The sequence below is a fragment of the Pituophis catenifer genome, unplaced genomic scaffold (assembly GCF_029215685.1).
Source record: "Pituophis catenifer annectens isolate HBS135680 unplaced genomic scaffold, rPitCat1.0.hap2 SCAF_12, whole genome shotgun sequence".
Classification (NCBI taxonomy): domain Eukaryota; kingdom Metazoa; phylum Chordata; class Lepidosauria; order Squamata; family Colubridae; genus Pituophis; species Pituophis catenifer.
In genome coordinates this window covers 20,686,895-20,709,525 of record NW_027256892.1, presented here as the reverse complement: position 1 = coordinate 20,709,525, position 22,631 = coordinate 20,686,895, and the positions used below count along the sequence as shown (strand labels likewise).

Sequence of the window (22,631 nt, the reverse complement as noted above, 5' to 3'; positions counted from 1 at the left end):
TGAGCTAGGGCAACGCTTGCGTGCCCACAGATATGGCTCCACGTGCCACCTGTGGCATGCATGCCATAGGTTTGCCATCACGGTCCTATACCATTCCAGTCTCTTCTTGAAAACCTCCAGTGATGTCCTGACCGCTGATGTTCCCCTGCCCAAGACTGAAATATTGCAAGCGGTAAAGCACGGAGTACTATATAACATTGATCAGTGCTTCTAAACAAGAGACGGAAAGTAGATTGCGTTTCGTGCTTTATCCATTATCCATTTAAGAGGTCCCATTAAACCACACATCCACCCCTCAGACTAAATTGTTCTTTTATGAGTGGGCTCTGTAAAGTTGTCAGAGGCTGAAGGCATTGTGGATGGTTTATAACCAGGCTAGTAAAAAAATATCTTCGTGGTCTTCCTTTCCGTAGCTCTTGTTTTATGCGACCATAAAACAGATAGTGCAAGAGAGCTTATACAATTTATGTCAATGCTTCAGTTCCTCTGCCAGAGAGGGACACAAACAAATCCATTTTTTTCTCTCTCTCTTTTTGGCCATATGGGATATAAAGCAATTTGGGCAGTCTTTGGAAAGATTGCCTGGAAGATTTCTGGATCTCTCTCTCTCTCTTTTTTTTAAGGATTTTTTTTTTTTTTTAAAAAGCCCTTTTCTCCAGAAATTTTGATCACGTGATTATGGGGATGCTACGAAGATCATAAATGTGAAAAAAAAATAAAGTTATAAGTCACTTTTTCAGGACCGTTGTAACTTTGAAAGGTCACTAAATGGACTATTGTTAAGTCGAGGACTACCTGTCCTTGCCTGCCTCTCAGTCTGACAGGAAGCTCAGCTGAAACTGCCCAGGCACTTTCAAAAACCAATATTTTAGCAAGCATCCCTAAGGCCAGAAAATTGTCATTTCTGAAAGCAGGGATGTCAAACTCAAGGCCCGTGGGCCGGATCTGGTCTGCAGGATGCTTAGATCTGACCTGTGGGAACTCTCTGGAAATAGTGAAGGACCGGCCCACGGTGCCTCTGCCAGCAAAAACAGAGCTCGGGAGGGCCACACATGACCCTCCTGAGCCCTGTTTTCACTGGCAGGGGATTGCAGGAGGCTGTCCCAGCTGAAAACGGACCTTGGGAGGGCTCCATTTTCACTGGCAGAGGGTTGCAGGAAGCCGTCCCAGCCGAAAACGGACCTTGGGAGGGCTCTGTTTTCACTGGTAGAGGGTTGCAGGAGGCCATCCCAGCCGAAAACGGACCTTGGGAGGGCTCTGTTTTCACTGGCAGAGGGTTGCAGGAGGCCATCCCAGCCAAAAACGGACCTTGGGAGGGCTCTGTTTTCACTGGCAGAGGGTTGCAGGAGGCCATCCCAGCCGAAAACGGACCTTGGGAGGGCTCTGTTTTCACTGGCAGAGGGTTGTAGGAGGCCATCCCAGCTGAAAACGGACCTTGGGAGGCTCCGTTTTCACTGGCAGAGGGTTGCAGGAGGCTGTCCCAGCCGAAAACAGATCTTGGGAGGGCTCCGTTTTCACTAGCAGAGGGTTGCAGGAGGCCGTCCCAGCCAAAAACAGATCTTGGGAGGGCTCCGTTTTCACTGGCAGAGGGTTGCAGGAGGCCTTCCCAGCCAAAAACGGACCTTGGGAGGGCTCTGTTTTCACTGGCAGAGGGTTGCAGGAGGCCGTCCCAGCTGAAAACAGACCTTGGGAGGGCTCTGTTTTCACTGGCAGAGGGTTACAGGAGGCCATCCCAGCTGAAAACGGAGCTTGTGAGCCGGTTTTCACTGGCAGAGCACTCGAGCCACCACAGGCACCCCCCGACATGAATGACGTCAAGCTGGCCATGCCAACACTAGCCACACCCACCCTGCACACGCGCCCCCGATGAAACACAACCCTAATGCAGCCCTCAATGAAATTGAGTTTGCCACCCGTCGTAAAAGTTTAGCTGCACTTCTCAGAAAGCAGAATTTGGGGGGAGGGGGTCAGTTCCATTTTTTTCAACTTTCCACAAAAGTCAACCCTCCTTGCTGCCAGCATGCATTGAACCAAAAGCTGAGCTTCTCTGCTGCCCATGGATCAAAACCCCAAAGCCACAAAGGAAGTTGGTGGATATCCCTGGATTTCACCCTCTGCTGTCTCTCTCTTCCTGCGTATCGGTCTCTGAACCGGGATGGCCCTTCAGCTCCTAGCCTTTAAAGCATCCAAAGTTGGGCTGGCAAGACCTTGTATGTGCCCTGAAACCCTTGTCACTCCGGTGTTTATCTTTGGAGTATGAAGATCCTTGTCTGTCTGTCTCTCTCTCTTTTTTTGGAAGTAACCAGTTTTCCCCTTTAAAGGCTGTCTTTGTTATCAGGCCTCTGCATGCCTTTCACCCTTGCTCTGGCTTGGAGAAATTGTCAGTTCTCTCGTCTGAGTGCTTCGTTAACTCCTCTCTTTTTTATATATATATATTTTATTTGTGATTCCTCTTCCTTGATTACGTTTTGCCCTCGTTCTGTTTCTCCCTCCTCTCTTTCTCTCTCTCTCTCTCTCTCTCTTTTTCTCACGCCACGGTGAGCCTTTCTCCCTCCTCTCCCCTCCTCTCTTCTTCTTCTTCCACCTCTCCTTCATCTCTCTCTTTTGCCAGCATGGTGAAAAAAATCCATTGTGTAGGCCAAGTTGTGCTGATCCCGCAAAGCTGGGGAAGGGGAACGTGCTCTGCTCTTCCCTCAGCTTGTCCTTCTCTCATTGCCTTGCTGGGTGCTGGTTGTGGTGGAGCTGGCACGGCGGTAGCAAAACACTTCATGGTATATGTGTGTGTGTGTGTGTCTCTGTCCGGGGTGGGGCAGGTGGTCCCCTTGCTCTTTCCTTTAGCAACTGTCATTAGTCCAGCTTGCCCATTGCTATGCAACCGTCCTTCTCCAATTGTAGCTGCTTCCTGGCGATTGAGGTGGCTGGCAGATCTTTCTAAGGGTGGTGGTGGTATCCTCTGCACATTTTCCAAGGGGTTTGCCTATTTGAGGCAGTAACATTGGAAAAGTTGTCCTTTCCGAAGTTACTTCCTGGCTGGTTTCCTTCTGCAACCGAAACTCTCTTCGGAGGTCAAAGAGTGTGCAACTTCTCGCCATTCCTTCCAGCTTCTTCTGGCTTGAAAAGAAAATACATGGCTGGTTCCTACAAGAGGTTTAACCAAGTAATGGAGGGTTTATTTTTTGGGGGTGGTGGTGGAGGGATTGGGACAAAAATCATGCACAATAGACTAATGGAATAGTGGGATTTCCAAACAAGGCTGCATCTCTGAAGATCTAACCAGTGGTGGGTTCCTCCCGGTTCGGCCCGGTTTGGCCGAGCTGGTAGCAGTGACGATATGACGTCACTGAACCGGTTCTCTTTGTTCAGGAGCTGTGCCCCCCCCACCCCCTGCCCCCCCCGCGTTATTCTTACCTTTTATTTGGCCCACCCCCAATCTATTGCTGCCTCCCGAGTCCCAGCTGATTGGCTAGAAGGAAAAAAACTGTTTAAACTCTTGCCGTGGGGCTTCAAAGGACCACCCTACAGCTGATCAGTGTTAAAAGGCAGTGTGGTGGTAGACCGGTGCCTCCAAAAACAAATGAGTAGACCGGTGCCTCCAAAAACAAATGAGTAGACTGGTACAGCTCTGCAAGCAGTTAAAAGCCTGGTAGACCAGTACCTCTGCTAAATCCTAAAGAATTGTCACATGACCATCAAGCCACGCCCACAAAATAAGCCACGCCCACAGAACCGGTAGTAAAAAAATTTAGAACCCACCCCTGGATCTAACCAAGCTTAGTCTGATTGGGAATGCAGTTGCTAGATTTGGTTCAGTGTTTGGGTTGATATAGTAGTTACCTCCTTTGCAAATGAGCCGAATTTTTTATTTCAGCATGGTTCAAGGCCGTTGTGCCAGAAAGAAGAAGAAGAAGAAGTTAGTCATGCTTTCTTTTCTGGCTGTTTTTTTTTTTTTTTTGTCCCAAGCTGTGCCCAAGCTTTGCTGGCGAAGAGGCACAGAAACGGGGTGACGGATACACAGCAGAAAATAGCTTGAATGGAATAACAGTTGGAAGGGACCTTGGAGGTCTTCTAGCCCAACCCCCCTGCATAAACAGGAGACCCTATACCTGTGATGGTGAACCTATGGTGATCTGTCCCCGTCCACACACACACACAAACACAGCCAGCCGAGGGTTAAGGAAACACTTTGGCACACACCCAGGTCTTATCTCCAACTTGGCAGCGATTTACACACCGTCTGCCAAGTGCGTTTATTTCCACAAAACAGAAAGATAAGATACTTAGCGTACAAAAAGTCCAAACAGAATAATATTTCTCTCAGCAGTTCCGGACGAGGCTTTAGTGACTATCCAAGGTTTACTTTTGTTCATCACAAGGATCACTGACCACTACCCTCTATTATATAGTCTCTGGGGTGTGGTCCAGTGATTCAGTTCTAATCCCTAGCACGCCTCCTGAGCTGCTGCAATCGTTTATCACGCCTTCGGAGGCGTGCATCCAGGAATGATGTTTCTCCTTCACTCTAATCCGAGCCACCTGTCTCCCTGCTAATCTCCTCTCCCTCGGCCGGCACCTGAGACAATGCCAGAGGGGAGGGGCCTGGAGAGGGAGGCCTGGCTGACTCCTCTTCCTCATGCTCGGAGCTTTCTTCCTCCGATGGGACAGGCTCAGAGGGCGGGGCCACAACATATGGCATGTATGCCAGAGGTGGCACGCAGAGCCCTCTCTGTCGGCATGCGTGCCAGCCAGCTGGTCTTCACAGGCACTGGAGCACCAAAAAATGGCCTGAAAAACAGCCAAAAAACAGGCTGTTTTTCAGGCCAAAAATGGCCCTGAAAACGGCCTAAAACTGGCCCCAAAACTGGCTCCCAAAACGCCCCAAAAAACAGGCATGTGTGCACTGGCTAGCTGGTTTTCAGGTTTCCAGTGCGTGCACATGCACACATGTTCTGGTTTGGGCACTCAGTGCCGAAAAGGTTTGCCATCGCTGCCCTATACCAGATGTTTCCAAATATAATCTCTAAAAGCCCAGCCAGTTTAGCCAAGGGTGCAAAACCATGAATGTAATCCCAACTCTGGATGATTCTGGATTGTAGTAAAAATTTTTTTTGAAATCCTCCACTGCTAGGGACCCACAGACATTACTGTCACCTCCAAGTTCTCTTGGGATTTTTCAATAGCATTTGCTAGAAGATGTTGGAAACAGAAATTCTGTTCTACAAAGTGTTTAATTTTTTTAATTTCCCCCAGAAAGACATTTCTTACATGACCAGCCTTACGTTTAATTGCATTGTGGTAATGCAGCTTCCCCTTTTTTCTCTCCTTCTCTTGAAAACTTGTTTAATTTCAGTGGATTTTTGAGAGCGTTTAAACATTGTGACTCCTTTGTTTCCTCCCAGGAAAACTTGAGGTTCAAAGACAGAACGAGTGAGGTTAGAACACACCAAGACCTGGGTGTAATTGAAGTGTTGTGATACTAACAAGGGAGAAGACAAATATTCGCGATGCAAATGCAAATGCGTTTTACGATTGGCCTACTTTCCTTTGTCGTTCCTTATTATCGGGAGAAACAGTATTGTCTTCAGATGTGTCACTCAAGCATAGTGAAAGGGTTCTAAACAAGAACTTAGTAGGAACCATCTAGGACAGGGGTGTCAAACTAGATTTCATTGAGGGCCGCATCAGGACTGTGGTTGACCTTGGGGGTGGCCATGGCCGACTGGGTGGGCATGGCCAGCTTGACGCTGCTCACTGGGCGTGGCTGACTCGGGACGGTCCATCCCTCGAGCACCGGGATCCCATAGCCCAGCCCAGCTCCACTTCCCCGAGGGGGCGTCCGCTTACCTCCTCCTCAAGGCTGCTGCCAGTGCCACCGCGGGGTGAGGCCAAGTGAAGAGGCCAGGCGAAGAGACTGACTGCTATGCTTCAGTCTGCCTGACAACAGCTGCAGCTTGTTGGCCTCGCCCCACCCAGCCTCTTCACCTCTTCGCCTGGCCTCTCGCCTCTATGCCCCGCCTTTCCTGCCACCTCCTGTGTACATCCATGCACGCACGCAGGGATGGAGTGGGCTGGGATGAAGTCCGTTGGCCTTGAGTTTGACACCCCTGATCTAGGAAATAAGGAAAGATTTTAACATTACATCAGTAGCAGAAGAAGAGAAGCAATACCAAAGAAATTCACAACGTAGCCACCGGAAACCCGCAACTATTGCAAAAGGAAGAGAATGGCAAACAATTATTGAATATTTATGTTGGCTATGTATTTCCAACAATGTTTTTATTTGTGTTGCTTTTACTGTTTTGATATGATGCAGCACTGTCCTTTTATATTTTCATTGTTCAGGAAATTTTCTTGGAGATATATAGTATATGTCTTAGGTATGTCTTTCAGATGGCAACTATAAACAAAATTTATAGTCGCTATAACACGAGAGCCAACCTATTGTGAATCGGGTAAGAAAATCTTGCCCTTTGTAAAAAAATGATTTATCTGTTTGGAAGTCAGTGTCCTGCAAAAAGTAATTTACTTATCTGCGGGATAAATATCCTGATATACAGTTTCTTTTCTTTTTTTTCCAGAGAAGCAATGGTGCTAAATTGAAATGATGGAAAAAGCTTTGCATTCCCTTGTCCAAGGCATAGATTAATCAATTAACTGTATTAATGAGGGGAACAGTTGTTTTAAACCCAAGTCTCTTTTTCCTCCAAATAGGATTTTACTCATGTGATTTATATGCTGTATGTATGCATAATATGGCAGTTCATTCATTGCATATGAAGTCCACTCACAGAGAGATCTGTTAAATGGAAGATTCACTGTTTTTATTCTGAGATTTTTTAAATTATATAGTTAACAGAATAACAGAATTGGAAGGGCAGGAAACCCTACACCACTTCAGACAAATGGTTATCCAATCTCTTCTTAAAAACTTCCAGTATTGGAGCATCCATAACTTCTGGAGGCAAGTCGTTTCAGTGATTAATTGTTCTAATTGTCAAGAAATTTCTCTTTAGTGCTAGGTTGGTTCTTTCCTTGATTAGTTTCCATTCATCGATTCTAGTCCTGCTTTCAGATGATTTGGAGAATAGGTTGACTCCCTCTTCTTTGTGGCAGCCCCGTAGAGTTTGGAAGACTGTTATCATGTCACCCCTGGTCCTTCTTTTCATTAAACTAGACATACCTAATTCCTGCAACCATTTTTCGTATATTTCACCCTCCAGTCCCCTAATCATCTTTGTTGCTCTTCTCTTCACTCTTTCTAGAGTCTCAACATCTTTTTTTATATATATCACGGTGACCAAAACTGGATGCAAATTCTGTCCCATCATTTTATTTTGTTTGGGAACTATAGAGCAATAGACCGAACATATTGCAAACCTCAAAAGGATGTGGTAGCTGAGTGGCTAAGACGCTGAGCTTGTTGATCGAAAGCTCGGCAGTTCAGCGGTTCGAATCCCTAGCGCCGCGTAATGGGGTGAGCTCCTGTTACTTGCCCCAGCTTGTGCCAACCTAGCAGTTCGAAAGCAGGTAAAAAATGCAAGTAGAAAAATAGGGACCACCTTTGGTGGGAAGGGAACAGCGTTCCGTGCGCCTTTGGTGTTTAGTCATGCTGGCCACATGACCACGGAGATGTCTTCGGACAGCGCTGGCTCTTCGGCTTTGAAACGGAGATGAGCACCGTCCCCTAGAGTCGGGAACGACTAGCACATATGTGTGAGGGGAACCTTTACCTTTACCTGTATTGCAAAACTGAGTATTTGATAATTCCACTGGAAGATACCCTTTACGTTGTTAGGTTTTGCTGTGATTCTGTTTGATTGGACATGGTGCCCTGTGCAAAAGCGATATCTGATAGGCACTCTTATTTAATTGCCTCTATTTCGAGTACTTGTTCTTTCCTCTACAATATGAGGCATTCATATATGAAAAAAATAGTACCTTTTTGAAACCTTCTTAGGAAACCATTTTCAATTAGTGGCTTGGATGACTTTTATTATCTAATGTTAAGAGAGGGCAGGTAATACATGAGCTTTCGGTTCCTTTTATCATCCTCTGGCCAAAGGCCATTTTCTTGATTATTTGATTGATTGTTTCACAATGAACAGGGAGACATCTTTGAATTTTTGAGGCATCTTTGCAGAATCAGAAGGGCTACAAAATTGAATTAAATCTCTCTCTTCTGCTCTCATCTCGCTCTTGATAGCTGGCTATCTAAACCATCTCTTAGAAAATGTCAGTTATTAATCTGTCTCTCTTGTTGATCTTGATGTAGTATTACGTTTAATTAGCTCAGGGTTCCCCCCCCCACCCTAAATGCAGAATTTTTCTTGTCTTCTATCCTCTTCATTTCACTCTGCTGCTCAAGCCTATCTGGATCTTTTCAAATTGCCTTATTTTCATCCAGAGGCACATTGTCTCACTTGCCGATTTCTTAAGAATTTCCTAACTTCTTAAAATCTTCCTAACTTCCCTTCTTTGTTCTAGTCGTTGATAAAAATTTTGGACAACACTGGGGTCAGGGCAGTGCTGGGATTCAAATAATTTAACAACTGGTTCTCTGCCCTGATGACCGTCTGGGTGGGCGTGTCCATGGTAGGTGTGGCCAAGGGACGTGACAGGCAGCACTCGGCCTCCTGAACCCCCCCGGGAGCAAAAACACACCACTCCCCATACCCCATTTTGGGCCTAGTAGGCTTCTCTGCAGCCTCCTGGGAGTGAAAACGGGCCGTGTGTGTGTGTGGGGAGCCACACCCCACACCCCATTTTGGGCCTAGGAGGCCTCCCTGCAGTTACCTGGGAGCCAAAATGGGGCATGTGGGGACTCCTGAAAGGGGCGGAGAGGGGCGGGGCAGAGCCAGCCATCAATTTAACTATCGGTTCACCCAAACCGGCCCGAACTGGCTGAATCCCACTACTGGCCCAGGGCAGAATCTTCTGGCATTTCAGTTGATATTTGTCTGTAAGGCAAGGGTGTTCAATCTTGGCCATTTTAAGACCTATGGACTTCAACTCCCGAAATTCCCCAGCCAGCCATGCTGGGAAAATTAAAGCCCACAAGCCTTAAAGTTGCCAAGGTTTCAGAACTCTGCTGATCTGTAGCCACAACTGAGCAGTTTTTGAAGGTTCTGTGAAGGTTCAGCCAACTATGAGTCCATCTAATAGTAGTATTATTTAGCGTATATTTTATCATTTTTTTAAAAAAAAAAATCATGAGGCATTCTGTTAACACCCAGTTATAGTGTATCAATGGCGTTCCCCTGATCTACTAAATTAGTAAGTGGCATAAGAGGAAAGAAAATTGAGCAGTGGCCTAGAGGCGGAGCTCTTGCCTCACAATCAGGAGGCTGTGAGTTGAATCCTAGATACCAGCAGTTATTTCTGTCATAGCAGTATATATCTGCTATGTACTCTGCATTGGTGACAGGAAGGGCATCCGGCCAGTAAAGACTCAGCTCCATTCAATTGCCCCAACTCCACCCCAATGTAAGGGATTACAGGATAATTAAAAGACCAAAAAAAAAAAAAAAAAAATAGGAGGAAAGAAAATTAATTTGGACAATTAAAAGGTTTGTTTGGACAATTAATGAACAAATATCCTGTTAATTGCAGCGTGCCTATTCAAGCACAGTAGAGTGCTACGTTGGCATACAACTGCTATGAAAATTATTGAATTTGGTACTCAGTGCATTGGGACTCATCGTTTGTTTGGTACTCAACACAGAAGCTACAACTTGCCAGTATTGGCTGCCTTGCAACTTACTACATTATTCCTTGTGGGGAAAAAAATTGTTTGGTACTCATAGTTTTTGGTACTCATCACACCTCCTGGAATCAATTAAGAATGAGTAGTGAGGTACCACTCCACTTATTGCTTATAATCTGATCAAGGACTTTGCCCAATATAGACATTAAAATAACAGGTCTGAAATCTCCTATCTTCTCATTCTAAGAGGTTTACAGAGTCAGCCTCTTGCCCCCCAACAATCTGGGTCCTCATTTTACCCACCTCAGAAAGATGGAAGGCTGAGTCAACCTTAAACTGGTCAGGATCAAACTCCTGGCTGTGGGCAGAGTTAGCCTGCAATACTGCCTTCTAACCACTGGGAAGGGAAGGGAAGGGACGGAGGAAGGAAGGAAGGAAGGAAGGAAGGAAGGAAGGAAGGAAGGAAGGAAGGAAGGAAGGAAGGAAGGAATATCACTTAGACTTATATATTGCTTCACAGTGCTTTACAGCGTTCTCTAAGTGGTTTACAGAGTCAGCCTCTTGCCCCCAACAATCTGGGTCCTCATTTTAGTGTCCTCGGAAGAATGGAAGGCTGAGTCAGCCTTGAGCCAGTGAAACTCAAACTGCCAAAATGCTGGCAGTCTGCAGTCAGCAGAATTGGCTGCAGTACTGCATTCTAACCACTGTGTCACCACGACTCTGGAAAATCATATGTTCTCCTCTGATATTTTGGGACATCAACTATCCTCCAGGAAATCTCAGAGATTTAAATTCTAAGAATCCTGGCTATACTACCTCCACACTTTTATACATAAGATCTACTCTCTTTTCCTAAACCCGGGCAAGGATATTGGGGAAGATTCATTGGATCAATTTCTTCTTTGGCTAACTGTGGTTCTATTGTAATTGGAAGAACATTTATTCCATCTTTGTGATGGAATGAAGTGAGGAGGTGGATCCCCAAGAGGAAGAGGGTGTATTTCAAAGAAGTAAGAGGCAACTCAGTCCAGATATTAGTGTGAGAGAAAGAAGGTGAAGACAGCCTCCTCCTAATAGTTCCCAGAGTATATTGTAGATACAAATAATAGAGTCCTCAGTCCGGCAAGATTTTGTCTGTGGGTGTGAAACAATAAAGAATTCATCTTGGAAGAATTACCACAAACCACAATTGTTCGTGTCATTCTTGGTTTTGAACGGGGTGGTGCAGTGGCCTAGAGGTGGAGCTCTTGCCTGTCGAAGCGTGAATCAGCCTTGTTCCCCCCCTGGGGAAACTGTAATTAATTAGAGGTGAATGGATCTTGTTTTCCATGGTGTATACTCTCAAAGAAAGAAAACCCAAATGTATTCTAAGAAACATTTTATTATAAAAGTAAAACAAACTAGCTAACTACATCTTACCGGCAGTCTTATCACACAAACGGACAAAGGAAGTTAGAAAAAAAAAAGAATGTAGACATGTGCAGTAGTCCAATGTCTCACAAGACCAGTCTTATCTCTACAACAGATAAGTTCCCTGACAAACTACCGTACTGCTCAGAATGGAAGCTCAGCTGGCAAACATTTAACATAGTGACATTGCCAATCAGGAGGCTGTGAGTTCGATCCTAGGTAGAAGCTGATATTTCTCTTTCTGGACACACTGAGAATATATCTGCTGAACGAAACTCCGCACTGGTGACAGGAAGGGCATCTGGCCATTAAAACACTCTGCTAGCTCCATTCAGTTGCCCAGACTCCACCCCGCAAGGGATTATGGGGTCTTTAAATGGAGATGATGATTCTTGGTTTTGGACCAATCTTCTCCACTATTTTTCAACTCATCAAACTCTGGCCCAAAGGGCTGGGTAAATAGGAGCCATATTGTGGCAGAAGAACAAGGACTTACAGCCTGAGTGTCAATAATAGATTGTGCATAGGGTGTGTTGAGAAACCAAATAAACAAACAAATAAATAAATCTTGTTTGTAATGCAGAAGATAACTGGCGGCAGATGGACTGGGCTGGTGCTGCAGTTTCTAGATAACTTGTGCTATAGTGACATTGATCCAGTGGTATGTTGCCTACGGCAAACCCATCAACTGGGCCTTAAGTTGTGATTGCCCATAAATGGGGTTGAAGTGTGAAAATGCAGTTGTTTGTAGGCACACTTTACTGCATAAACTATACTTGTCTGGAGGATCTGATGTGTGCAGCCTAATCTTTGAAGTTAACTTGGTTAGAGCTTTCTTTGAACCATGTATGGTGATGTATGACATGAGTATGGCTAACCACTGCATATATATATATATATATATTCTGAGGTTGTCACGGGTGTTTGTATGTAGGTCTTTGGTTATTCGGGTTTTCTCCCGCGTAAAATTGAAGGTTTCTTGGCAACGTTTCGACGAAGTCTCATTCGTCATCTTCAGGCTGGTGTTCTCGGCTTCGTGCTTCTAGGAGCAATGTGTGTGATCGCAGCTGTTTCTTCCTTTTAACTGCCAGTGGGGGTGTGAACTGATTGGGTGGGAGCTTGGCTGTGTTCTGATTGGGCGGAGGTGTGTTCTGATTGGTTGGGGGTTTGGCTGTGCTCTGATTGGATGGGGGGTTGGCTGTGCTCTGATTGGATGGGTGTGTGTTCTGTTTAGGTGGGGGCTTGGTTGTGCTCGGGTTAGTCAAAGTAGCAGGGGGATTTGAGCTGGTGAGCTGTGTTGCTGTTGTTTGGCTTCGTGTTCGTGGCCGTGCTAAGAAACGTTGCCAAGACACCTCCAATTTTACGCGGGAGAAAACCCGAATAACCAAAGACCTACATACAAACACCCGCAAAAACCTCAGAATATATATATATATATATATTGGCAATCTTAAGGGTCTCCTCTCAACAGAACCTTCCCCCTCTCCTCCCTTTTAAAGGTTGTGTTATTGTGAATGCATCTGTTCTTGGTAGACTTCTAAAAATCTCTTGCAACCCCCACGTGGATTTTTCTGAAAGATTTTCACTCTTGCAACTAGCAAAAACAAAAACAAAAAAAAAGTGCCTTAAACCAGCCTAGAAACTGCCACTTTAACCCTTCTTCCTTTTCTTCTTCTTCTTCTTCTTCTTCCTCTGTTTAACACTGCAGATGGTTCAGGCCCAGACCCTCAGCCTTAATTGGGCTTTGTTTTCATTCTTTTTGTGTTTTATAACCACAATTCAGCCATTTTGGAGAGGTTGACTCCCACGTTCCCACGAACTGGATAGGCCCAGTGCCCTTTCTGTAACCTTTGCCTGGTTCGATCGTTCTGATGATAAGAACAGGACAATGAAGATTGCCAGCTAAAGGAAAGGGCCACAATGGATGGGGTTGCCTTGGAATGCAGGGCTGGTGGTATGGAGGAAACAATAATAATAACCAAGGAGGTAAGATGCTACGTTCACCTCCAGTTGAGAACATGATAGGGTGGATTTGGTATCCACCCTGCTATGCTTGTCACCATCTTTTCCTTCCCTGTGGCAGACCAGGTGGAGGTTGAAATGCCCTCTTTGCCATCAGAGAGACCCTCCCTCGAGAGAGAGAATAGGGCAGGGGGCCACTGATGGCGCTTTCTGCTTTGTCTTTCTAGAAGACGTCCATCACCAACCCGGAACGCGGCCGCACCTGAGAGGCTCGAAGCTCTGAAATACCAACGGATTAAGAAGCCAAAAAAGTCGAAATCCAAAAAACAAAGCAGTGAGTGCGAGGAACACCAGATTCGCTCCCCTGCCTCTCCCGCTGCCCCCTTCCCCACCTGGCACAATGCTCATTGAAGTCAATGACTTGTAATGGGAATTGCTTCTGTCTCTCTATGAGGCCTGAACGTGGCTACGTGGTTTTGGGCACAACCCAGAGTAGAGATTGTTGGGTGACCCTCTAGCTTGGTTCTTCAGAACTGAAACATCTCCTTGAGTTTTGCCTCATTCCTTTGGCTACCCTTCTGCATCCTGGGTGCCTTGTAGATGTGTAGATCTCAGGTCCCAGATTTCTTAGCAAAATGGCCATGCTGGCTGTAGCATTTGATGTCCAGCGATTGTCCAGCGATTGTTGGCTGGAGAAAACTGCCTTAGACCAAAATTAGCTTCTAGTTCTCCTAACCTCAGTCCCTACAGCCAGGGGGGCTGTATCCCAGGGGGGTTGTATCTTTAAAACCACCCTCTCATGCACACTTCTCATAGTCCATCCTCCCTTTGACCCCTGCTCCTCAATAACTTTTCCTGGTTCCTCCTCTTTTAAATTATTGGTTTTTTTGTTACTTGATTATGTCTTTAAGGCTTATCCATCTTGCTGCAATTGCTAGAGCTGCTTTTTTTCCCACCATGTTGGTATGAGTGTGAAAATCATCTTCATCTTCACCGAGATCACTTCCATGCCTTCCTGGTTGACGTTCCTACAGCTCAAGCTTCTCATACCTGCACCTTGATGATACCTTAGGTTGTGTGTGTGTGTGTGTGTGTGTGTGTGTGTGTGTGTGCGTTGAGTTACGGTGATGCCGGCCTGCTTTTTGTTGGCTTAAAGAGAGAACTTCAAAGACTTAAATGTCCTCTCGTAATACTAGTACCGGAGATTGACCCACTCCTTCCTCTTTGCTTTCTTCTCCAGATGGTTCTGCCTCCCAGGTTCAACAACATCCTAACTCTCAGGTACTGTGGCCTGACGAAGCTGTCTGTCTACGGAAGAAGAAGAGACACTCTCGCCAGGATCCCTTTGCCCGCCTCTCCGCCCTGAAGGATGACCTCTGTCACCGTCAGATTCCTGAAGACCAGACAGCCATTCTAAACAACGTAGACCATGATGATTCTAGTGGGCATGCGACTTTACTTTAGATTAGCACCTGCCAGGGGGAAGAAAGAGGGAAATAAGGAGAAGAACAGATTAGATCTCTCTGTGGTCAAATGCATGGAAGGAGAAATTGAAGCACAGGTTGGTGTGGCTTAGACCTTCAGGATCCAGGCTCCGATCGGTGACACGGGATGTGATGATCACACGTTACGTGTGACTCTGGCGTGATCTGTGAGAAGATCAAATCCAGGGTGAAGTCTTTGACTTTTGTGAGGAGCGAATTACATCTCCTACATAGTCTTCTACTGTAATGTAATCCACAAGGAGAGGAGATATCCTAGTAAACTGGTGGGAAGGCAAAAAGCAAATATCTCAATTTAACCCTCTTCATCCTCTTTTCAAGCTTTCTCTGGATCTCTTGCAGAGATGGGCAATGAAGAGCTAGGAGCTCTTTTTGGTCAGAACTGGGCAACCCACCTGCTCTCTGCTGTAGCTTCAAGCTTGTATACTTTCTGGAAGGGGAATACGACTGATCGAATTGTACAAACCTGCTTCTCCCAATATTATTTATTCATATATATGAGATATTTCTGTATTCGTATATATGAAAAAGAAACAATAGAAGCAAGGGACGGTGTGCGTTTGCGTAGCGTTTATTTAGAATTCACTAGAGAAAGAAAATGCGGTATTAGTTGAGCGAGTCGGTTGGCATATTATTGGATGCAGCAAAACTACTGAGATTTTGAGCTGAGATTTATGAGCGTTACGACTTCTTAGTTTTTATTTACTCGTGTGTTATTAGAAATTATCCAAACACACAAAGGGGGCAAAAAACAAACAAACAAAAAAAAATATTCTGCTCGTTTCAACTGTCAGACCTCTTTGATGTCTGAATATTCTGAATGAAAATACAACGTAGAGTTGACTTTCTTATCTCTTGGGTGAAGATCAAGGATTACAGTATGCCTTGTACATTTGCATAGTTCAATCTTAATTTATACTGGGGTGGGGGAAACAAAACCCGTAGGACATTTTATATCAGACTAAATAAGAAAATGGCAGTTTGTTTGTTTGTTTGTTTGTCTCAATGGCCAGGGAAATTGACAGCCCAAATTGTACTTTCTGGCAAATTTTAGGTTTAGATGGGCTTCTTTTAAGATGCTAATTTTGCTATGCTTGTATCTGTACTGTAGTACACCTTTTTTAATTTTTTGTTTTTAAAGGCTAGTCTTTTCACTATAAAGCATCACTGCATTAGCTTTGCTGAAAATAAGGAGGTTTTAAAACTCTTTCGTCTATGTTTAAGCAAGGATTTCTCCCATTTCAGTTCAGTTTTTGGGTTTTTTTTTTTCCTGACTGCATAATAATAATAACAAACACAGTGTGTTCATTTACAAGAATGAGGAGGCTGAGCCCAAGCTAGCATATAAGATTAGAGGACAATATATGGAAATCTTTCTCGACGAAGTAAATTGTCTGTGCAGAACGAGCTCAGTGGAGAGGGAAGTTAGAGCTACTTTTAAAAACTTGCAAAGGATTTCTGCTTAAAAAAAAAAAGAATGAAAGGATTCCCATTTGCAGTCTAAAAGAAATGCAATTCATTCTGTAGCCTTCAGATGCTGCCGGATGACTTGCTGTGAGTTCAGATTTGAGCCAAATGGAAAACAAAAAAAAAAGAGTAGCAAAAACGCAGCAGAAAAAGAAAGTTTGGAAAATAATCTAATCTTTAATTTAATTTAATTTAATTAATCATATTTCTATGCTGCCCAACTCCCAAGGGACTCTGGGCATCTTACAACAGAAATAATACAAAATCTTCCCAGGATGGATACAGAAATTCTTTCAAGTAGCAGCTAGTGAAACCAAATTCCCTATATCTTTCTACCACTATGCCTCTTCCTTCTGATTTTGATTTTTGGTTTTGTTCCTCTCCTCTTCCTCATCACGGTCTTAAGGCAGGTCCTTATCATGCTTCCTTTTTATTAATCTTATTCTAGGTTTGTAGAAGTAAACATTTAGAGACAACGACGGCAGGGGTGGGTTCTACCTGCCTTTACTACCGGTTCACAATGGGGCCGCGCGCCGCTCTTCTGTGCATGCGCAGAAGCATTTTGATAACGTCGGGGTTGAGGGGCGGAGCCTCCCGTCAGTTTTACTACCGGTTCTATAGAACTGGTGCGAACCGGGGGCAACCCACCACTGGACGACGGTGAAAAATTGAATTTTGCAAACATCTTTGAGTGTTTCTCTACAATCAACACCAAACTAGCTCAGTTGGGTTTAATCAGATAGGATTATTCAGAGAATCAAGTGACAGGAGGTGATGAGGATTAGGGATACTACTGTCAATTTCTACATAGTGAACCCCAGAAATAAGTCCCCGTATCGCTTCTTAACTATGATAAACCCAAAACACGGGGCAAAGAGACTGTGCTAGGTTTTGTAGATTACATATTGTTGCTTGGACCCATCTAACAAGATATAAGGTATAACAGTGCATAGATTGCTTCTATAGCTTTGAAAATACCTAACCAGATCTTCTAGCTTTTTAAATTAAATTTATTTTGAAGTGTTCCTTGTATGTAGTATTTAGGTTTGCTTCTTGGGCAGCTTGGAGTAAATAATGACGTTTCCTTCAAGAAGAGGTCAAGTTCTAAGCTAGGTATGTCCATCTAGTTTTCTTGACAAAAATACAGAAAGGATTTTGTGTTGCTTTCTGGATATTTTTTTTTTTAAATTCCCACTCTAGCCCCCTCCCTGGGATGTCCTATTATCAAGTTAGTATGTCTCCTGCTTAGCTTTTCGAGATCAATGACTAAAGAGGACTAAACAGTCTGCAGAGCTCCAGAAACAGAGTCATTTCTGAGTGCAGATTTAATGACAGATTTCATGCTTATTTATGATAGCCTCTGATACGATCTTCTACAGAAGATGGCTTCTCTTAAGAAGATCTCTACCCTCGGCCAATTGCAATAGTGCCTACTGACCCGAAGGGCTACAATATCGGTTGACTTCAACCAGTTGCAAAAGGAGGATTATGACAATGGAACTGGCGTGAAATCCATATCAGTTTAGAAGGCTGATATACCTTTGCTCTTTCGTGGAGGTCATTGGCAGAAGCCTTCTTCCTTTCTAATGCAGTCTTACTGAGGGGAATGGATAGTGATTTGAACAGATAGATTGGCATTGCCAGGAGACGAGACAGAAACCACGGGGGGGCTTTTTTAAAGCTATCCAAAGCAATACATTGTGGACTGACTTGAAGCAAGCATCTTGATCTCCTTATTGGAGCGTGTTCTTCAACTTTATGCCATCAGGTTTGCCACCTGCACAAGCTTCCATTAAAAAAAAAAAAAGGGTAGGCTAGTGTAGATTTGAATGTGATGATGTAAGGCGGTTGAAACGAATGGAAATCTCTTTCTTGGTATTACTTAATACATTACCAGGCCTACTTAACACTTACCCAGCCTATATCTCAGCATTTCCATCCACTGGTGGGATTCAGCCGGTTCGCACCACTTCGGGAGAGCCAGTTGTTAACTTTCTGAGCAGTTTGGCAAACTGGTTGTTGGAAGAACTCATTAGGGCAGAGAACCGGTTGTTAAATTACTTGAATCCCACCACTGTTTCCATCCATAATGAAAGCATTTTTTTTAAAAATTGACAATTTGGATTATTAATGGCTATAATTAGATAATTGTTAACCATTGACTTAAGTCAATCCACTGCAGGATGAAGGGCTCTTCAAGGTTGTGGACTGTGATCTGCCATGTTGGCCAAGTGTGGTTGATAAATAGAGCTGCTTTTTTTTTTTAAACTTCCTAGTCTAGGAAAGAAAGAGAGGAGGAGACTGGCCAAAAGTCATATGGAATACTGCATCCAGTTTTGTTTGCCATGATATAAAAAAAGATGTTGAGACTCTAGAAAGAATACATAGAAGAGCAACGAAGATGATTAGGGGACTGGTTGCAGAAATTGGAGTTTCATTTAGTTTAATGAAAAGATGGACTATGGTTGACATGATTGCAGCATTCCAATATCTAAGGGGCTACCACAAAGATGAGGGGGTCAACCTATTCTCCAAATCAACTGAAGGCAGGAGAGAAGCAATGGATGGAAACTAATCAAGGAGAGAACCAACCTAGAATGAAGGAGACATTTCCTGACAGTTAGAACAATTAATCAATGGAACGACTTGCCTCCAGAAGTTGTGAATGCTCCAAAACTGGAAGTTTTTAAGAAGAGATTGGACAACCATTTGTCTGAAATGGTATAGAGGTTTCCTGCTTGAGCAGGGAGTCAGACTAGAAGACCTTCAAAGTCTCTTCCAACTCTGTGATTCTGTTAAGTCATCCAGCTGTCTTCCATCCCTAGAGGAGGATTAGAATCTGGCTGTACCCACTCCTACTCCAGATTTTGATTATGGTACCACACTGATTTTCATGTATGTGTTCATCCGATGGGATATTTGCTGTTGAGTGCTTTGTGAGTTTTGCTCACAAAATTCTTGACTACTTTGGTGGACTTATCTTCCAGTGAGTTAAGTTTTGGATTCTTGGACCCAGAGTTCAATTAGCCAAGCTTTGTTTATTCAGCTAGGACTTTGCTTTATAATAATACGACTTCATGCATATGTTTACCCAGAACCTCCAATTGGCTGCCCCCCAATTGGCTGCCTGCCCAGTGTCTTTGTCAGCTGTTCATGTTCTGCTTGTGTGAATCTTCTGTGGTGATGTGGAAGGAGAAGCGGAAGAGAATGAGTCCTGGAACCCAGCTGGTGATGGTTTATTCAATAAACCATGGTTGAGGGAACAATGCCTTAGCAGCATATGTGACCCCAGTTATTTGCCACTTGCCAAGCTGCAGCATGGACCTCCTAGGAGGGACTCGGTCTTGTTCAACCCCTTTGGAGCACCTTGGAGGCTATTCCACTAATCATTCTAATGGTAAATCAGCTATGACAAATATCAGGATTTCAATATTATTTTGGGTAACTTTAGCATGTGTGTTGAGCTTTTCAAGCAAGAATGTCCAACCTTGGCAACTTTAAATCTTGTCTTTTCCTCAGTCTTTGGCTGAGGAATTTTGGGAGTTGAAGTTCACAGGTCATAAAGAGGCCAGAGTTGTCCATCCCTGTTGTAATTATTTGATCACCAATGCTTTAGATTTTTGGTTTTGGAATTAAGTGGTCAGTTTAGATCAAAGAGGGAGTTCAGAATTGGTGGCCTCTGAAACCATTCCACTGAATTTTCTGAATTGAATGGATTTTAGAAATCCCAATCTCCTCAGAAATAATTCAGATTGGGTTTGCCCCAAATCTTTTTTCCCCCCATAATCCTTCTGTGGAATCTGTGGGGGGGGGTGAGGTGTCATTATTATTTTTCTAGCTTTCCAAGCGATGTTGAATATTTCTTTGTTTTCCACTTTTGTTTTCCCCGTAATGAGGCTAGAGATAGTTTATATTGTTGTTTTTATTTATTTATTCTGGAGAGAGAGAGGTTTGGATGGGCCCATTTTGTGTAGTCCAAAGGAGGATCAACAGTAGCATATCTTTTTTTTAAAACCTTTTAGAAAAGTTTTAAAGGCTAAAACAAAACAACAACAAAAATGCCAGCACAGTGCAACGATAATGAAGTTGGACCTAGAAACGAGACATTGTGGGTTCAAGTCCAGCCATGGTTATGGAAGCTCACTGAGTGACATTTTAGCCCAACCTACCTCACAGGGTTGTGGTAGTGAATGAAAAATTGGAAGAGGGGATGCCAGGATTAAACTCCTGGGATAGAAAGCCCAACAAGGAAAATAAAATGAAAAAAGAAAGAAAGAAAAGAAATACAAATCACCGGCAGCGAGAATGTGTTTAACTCTAGTCTCTAAGCGAGACTTCTTCTCTCATTAGTTGAGAATGGAAAGGGCGATGTAATTGTATTATTATTCCATGCCCCAAATTTCAATGGCTTATCAATATTTGTCAAGCCAAGTATAATCCACTGACCACGTACCATGGCCTCCCAAATCCTCATGTTTTTCTTTTTCCCCTGTTGACGAGGAGTGCAAAAATGCAATAAAGTGTGCTGAGCATCTTTCAAACGTCCAATAGAAGAGGATATTTATCGCTCAGGGTTGAAACTGGAGTTCTTGGTCGTCTCTGAGCTTGGTAATTTGTCTGCAGTTATTTCATTACCCAACAAGGGAACATCATCATTGATAGGAGGGTGTGGGATTTGATCCCTGTTCATAAGTAGTAACTTGCCCTGCCTGTTTTGGTGGGGGTATGTTTTTCTCCTTGGAGGAAGACCTCTTTGGACCAACCATACCCTCATCAGAATGGGCAGGGCGAGCTCCTGCATGCCAACAGGAAGCAAACCCCACCCTCCCTCACACTGAGGATATTACCTAGTTGGGTAATGAAATGTCTGAAAGCAAATCACCAGATTCGGAGAGCACCAAGAATCCCATCTTTTCATCTCTTATGATGCACTGAAGAAGTTGAGTTAGTTAAGTTACAAACTGTGCAGGCTTAGAAAAAGGCACTCCAGCCACGCAAAGAGTTATCAAAATGATGATAATAAGTCTTTCCAGAGATGGGCTGATACTCTGTGGAAAGCCACGATGTGGTCTAGGAGTAGAATGTCGTGTAATGCTGGCCGATATAGTTCGTAAACCATAGTTTATTCCTCAGTGTCATGTATTAACTAGGTCTTTATGGCATATTGTAGTCAGCTGTATGTGGTTAAAATGAATCCTATCTTAGCATAGTGTGCTTAGAGCACCGCTAGACATTGATAATTATTGTTTTCTAATACAGATATAGTAAGACGATCAAAGTGGAGTCAATCTTTTGAGGCAAGTAGTTATAACGACATGCCTCTGTGTTTTACTGCAGATATACACTGGGTGTGTTTCTACAGAATTAAAACCACTAAGGTTTGTTGTTGTTTTTTTTAAAGTGAATTGCTAATTTAAAATTCAAAAGCAATCTGTAAATGGAAAAGAAAGGTAGGTCAGAAAAAGGAGCTTTCAAACATTTTGAACTTTGGTGATATTCACATGGAGTTCTGCAGGTGATGAGGTATATAGTCGGAGTAACTTTGGCCCTGCTGACTGAGGAGTTGTAGAGGCGAACTCCATCACATCTGAAGGGCACCAGAATGGAGAAGAAAAACCTGTTCCAAGGGATGCACATGGATTCTATGGGATCACGTCATGGCCTATGTGTAGAATCAAGTCAGTTTTGTACTTCTCCTCCTCTGTTCTCACTTTTATCAGCTAGTGCTTCTCACCATTGGCTGAAAAACCCTGGACTCTTTTGAGAATATTTGCAGTCGACGGGTGAAGAGCAGAGGACAGTTGAGACAAGCCCGTTGAGGTTCCTCACCATCCTGTCCCTCAAGAACATGCTGTGTTCTTGAAAGGGAGTTGAAGGCAACTTTGGGAGAATCTTAACCTGATGTTATTGAGGGGCCTCCGGACTTCTGACCGATCTCAGAATCACTAAGTTAGGCTTGTGAGGCTGAATGTTTGCATGTGCTATCCTGGTACACGTTCTTGGATGTGTGATGACTTTTGCTTGGATGTGCATGTGGTCACAGTATATGGAAAGCTCTTTGCGATTGTAACTGATGAAATAGCTTTGCAGAATGCTAAAATCCCAAAGTGAAGACTTTTGCCTAGCTGTTAGTAGCGTCGCTGGCTTAATGATTTGGCCAGCTTTTATCCCCATTTTAATTTTTAATATATTTTTTTTTTACTGCCCAATCTCAAAACTGCAGAGGCCATCATCACGGGACACATTTGCGTTCATTTCAAATTTGCATTAGAGAGCTACAGCTTCCCTTTTAAAGCCCAGGAGGATTTTGAGTTTTTAAGGTGCTAAGTCAGGGGTGAAATGCTCCCGGTTCCGGCCGGATCCAGCGATCCGGTAGCGATTGTGGCCGGTGGTTTGGAGAACCGGTAGCGATGGCAGTGCGAGGCTCCGCCCACCCGTCTGAGTGTCATTACTTCCTGGTTTTAACCAGGAAGTAATGTGTTTTTTACCCTCTGCGCATGTGGTTTTGCGGATACGCAGAGGATCTGTATGCCCATGTGATGCGTGTGGCACATGCACTTCCAAACTGGTAAGGAAGGCAAGTAGCTTTT

General features: G+C 44.0%; 1 protein-coding gene across 1 annotated transcript in view; it reads left to right on the top strand.

Moving 5' to 3' along the window:
- Positions 1–14,536, top strand: part of IGSF9B (immunoglobulin superfamily member 9B) — an 80,015-nt gene extending 65,479 nt beyond the window's left edge. Inside the window, exons 19-20 of the mRNA XM_070952319.1 lie at positions 13,300–13,406; positions 14,313–14,536. Coding sequence (XP_070808420.1) covers positions 13,300–13,406; positions 14,313–14,536 — 331 coding nt within the window. The remainder of the gene's footprint in view (positions 1–13,299; positions 13,407–14,312) is intronic.
- The last annotated feature ends 8,095 nt before the right edge of the window (positions 14,537–22,631 follow it).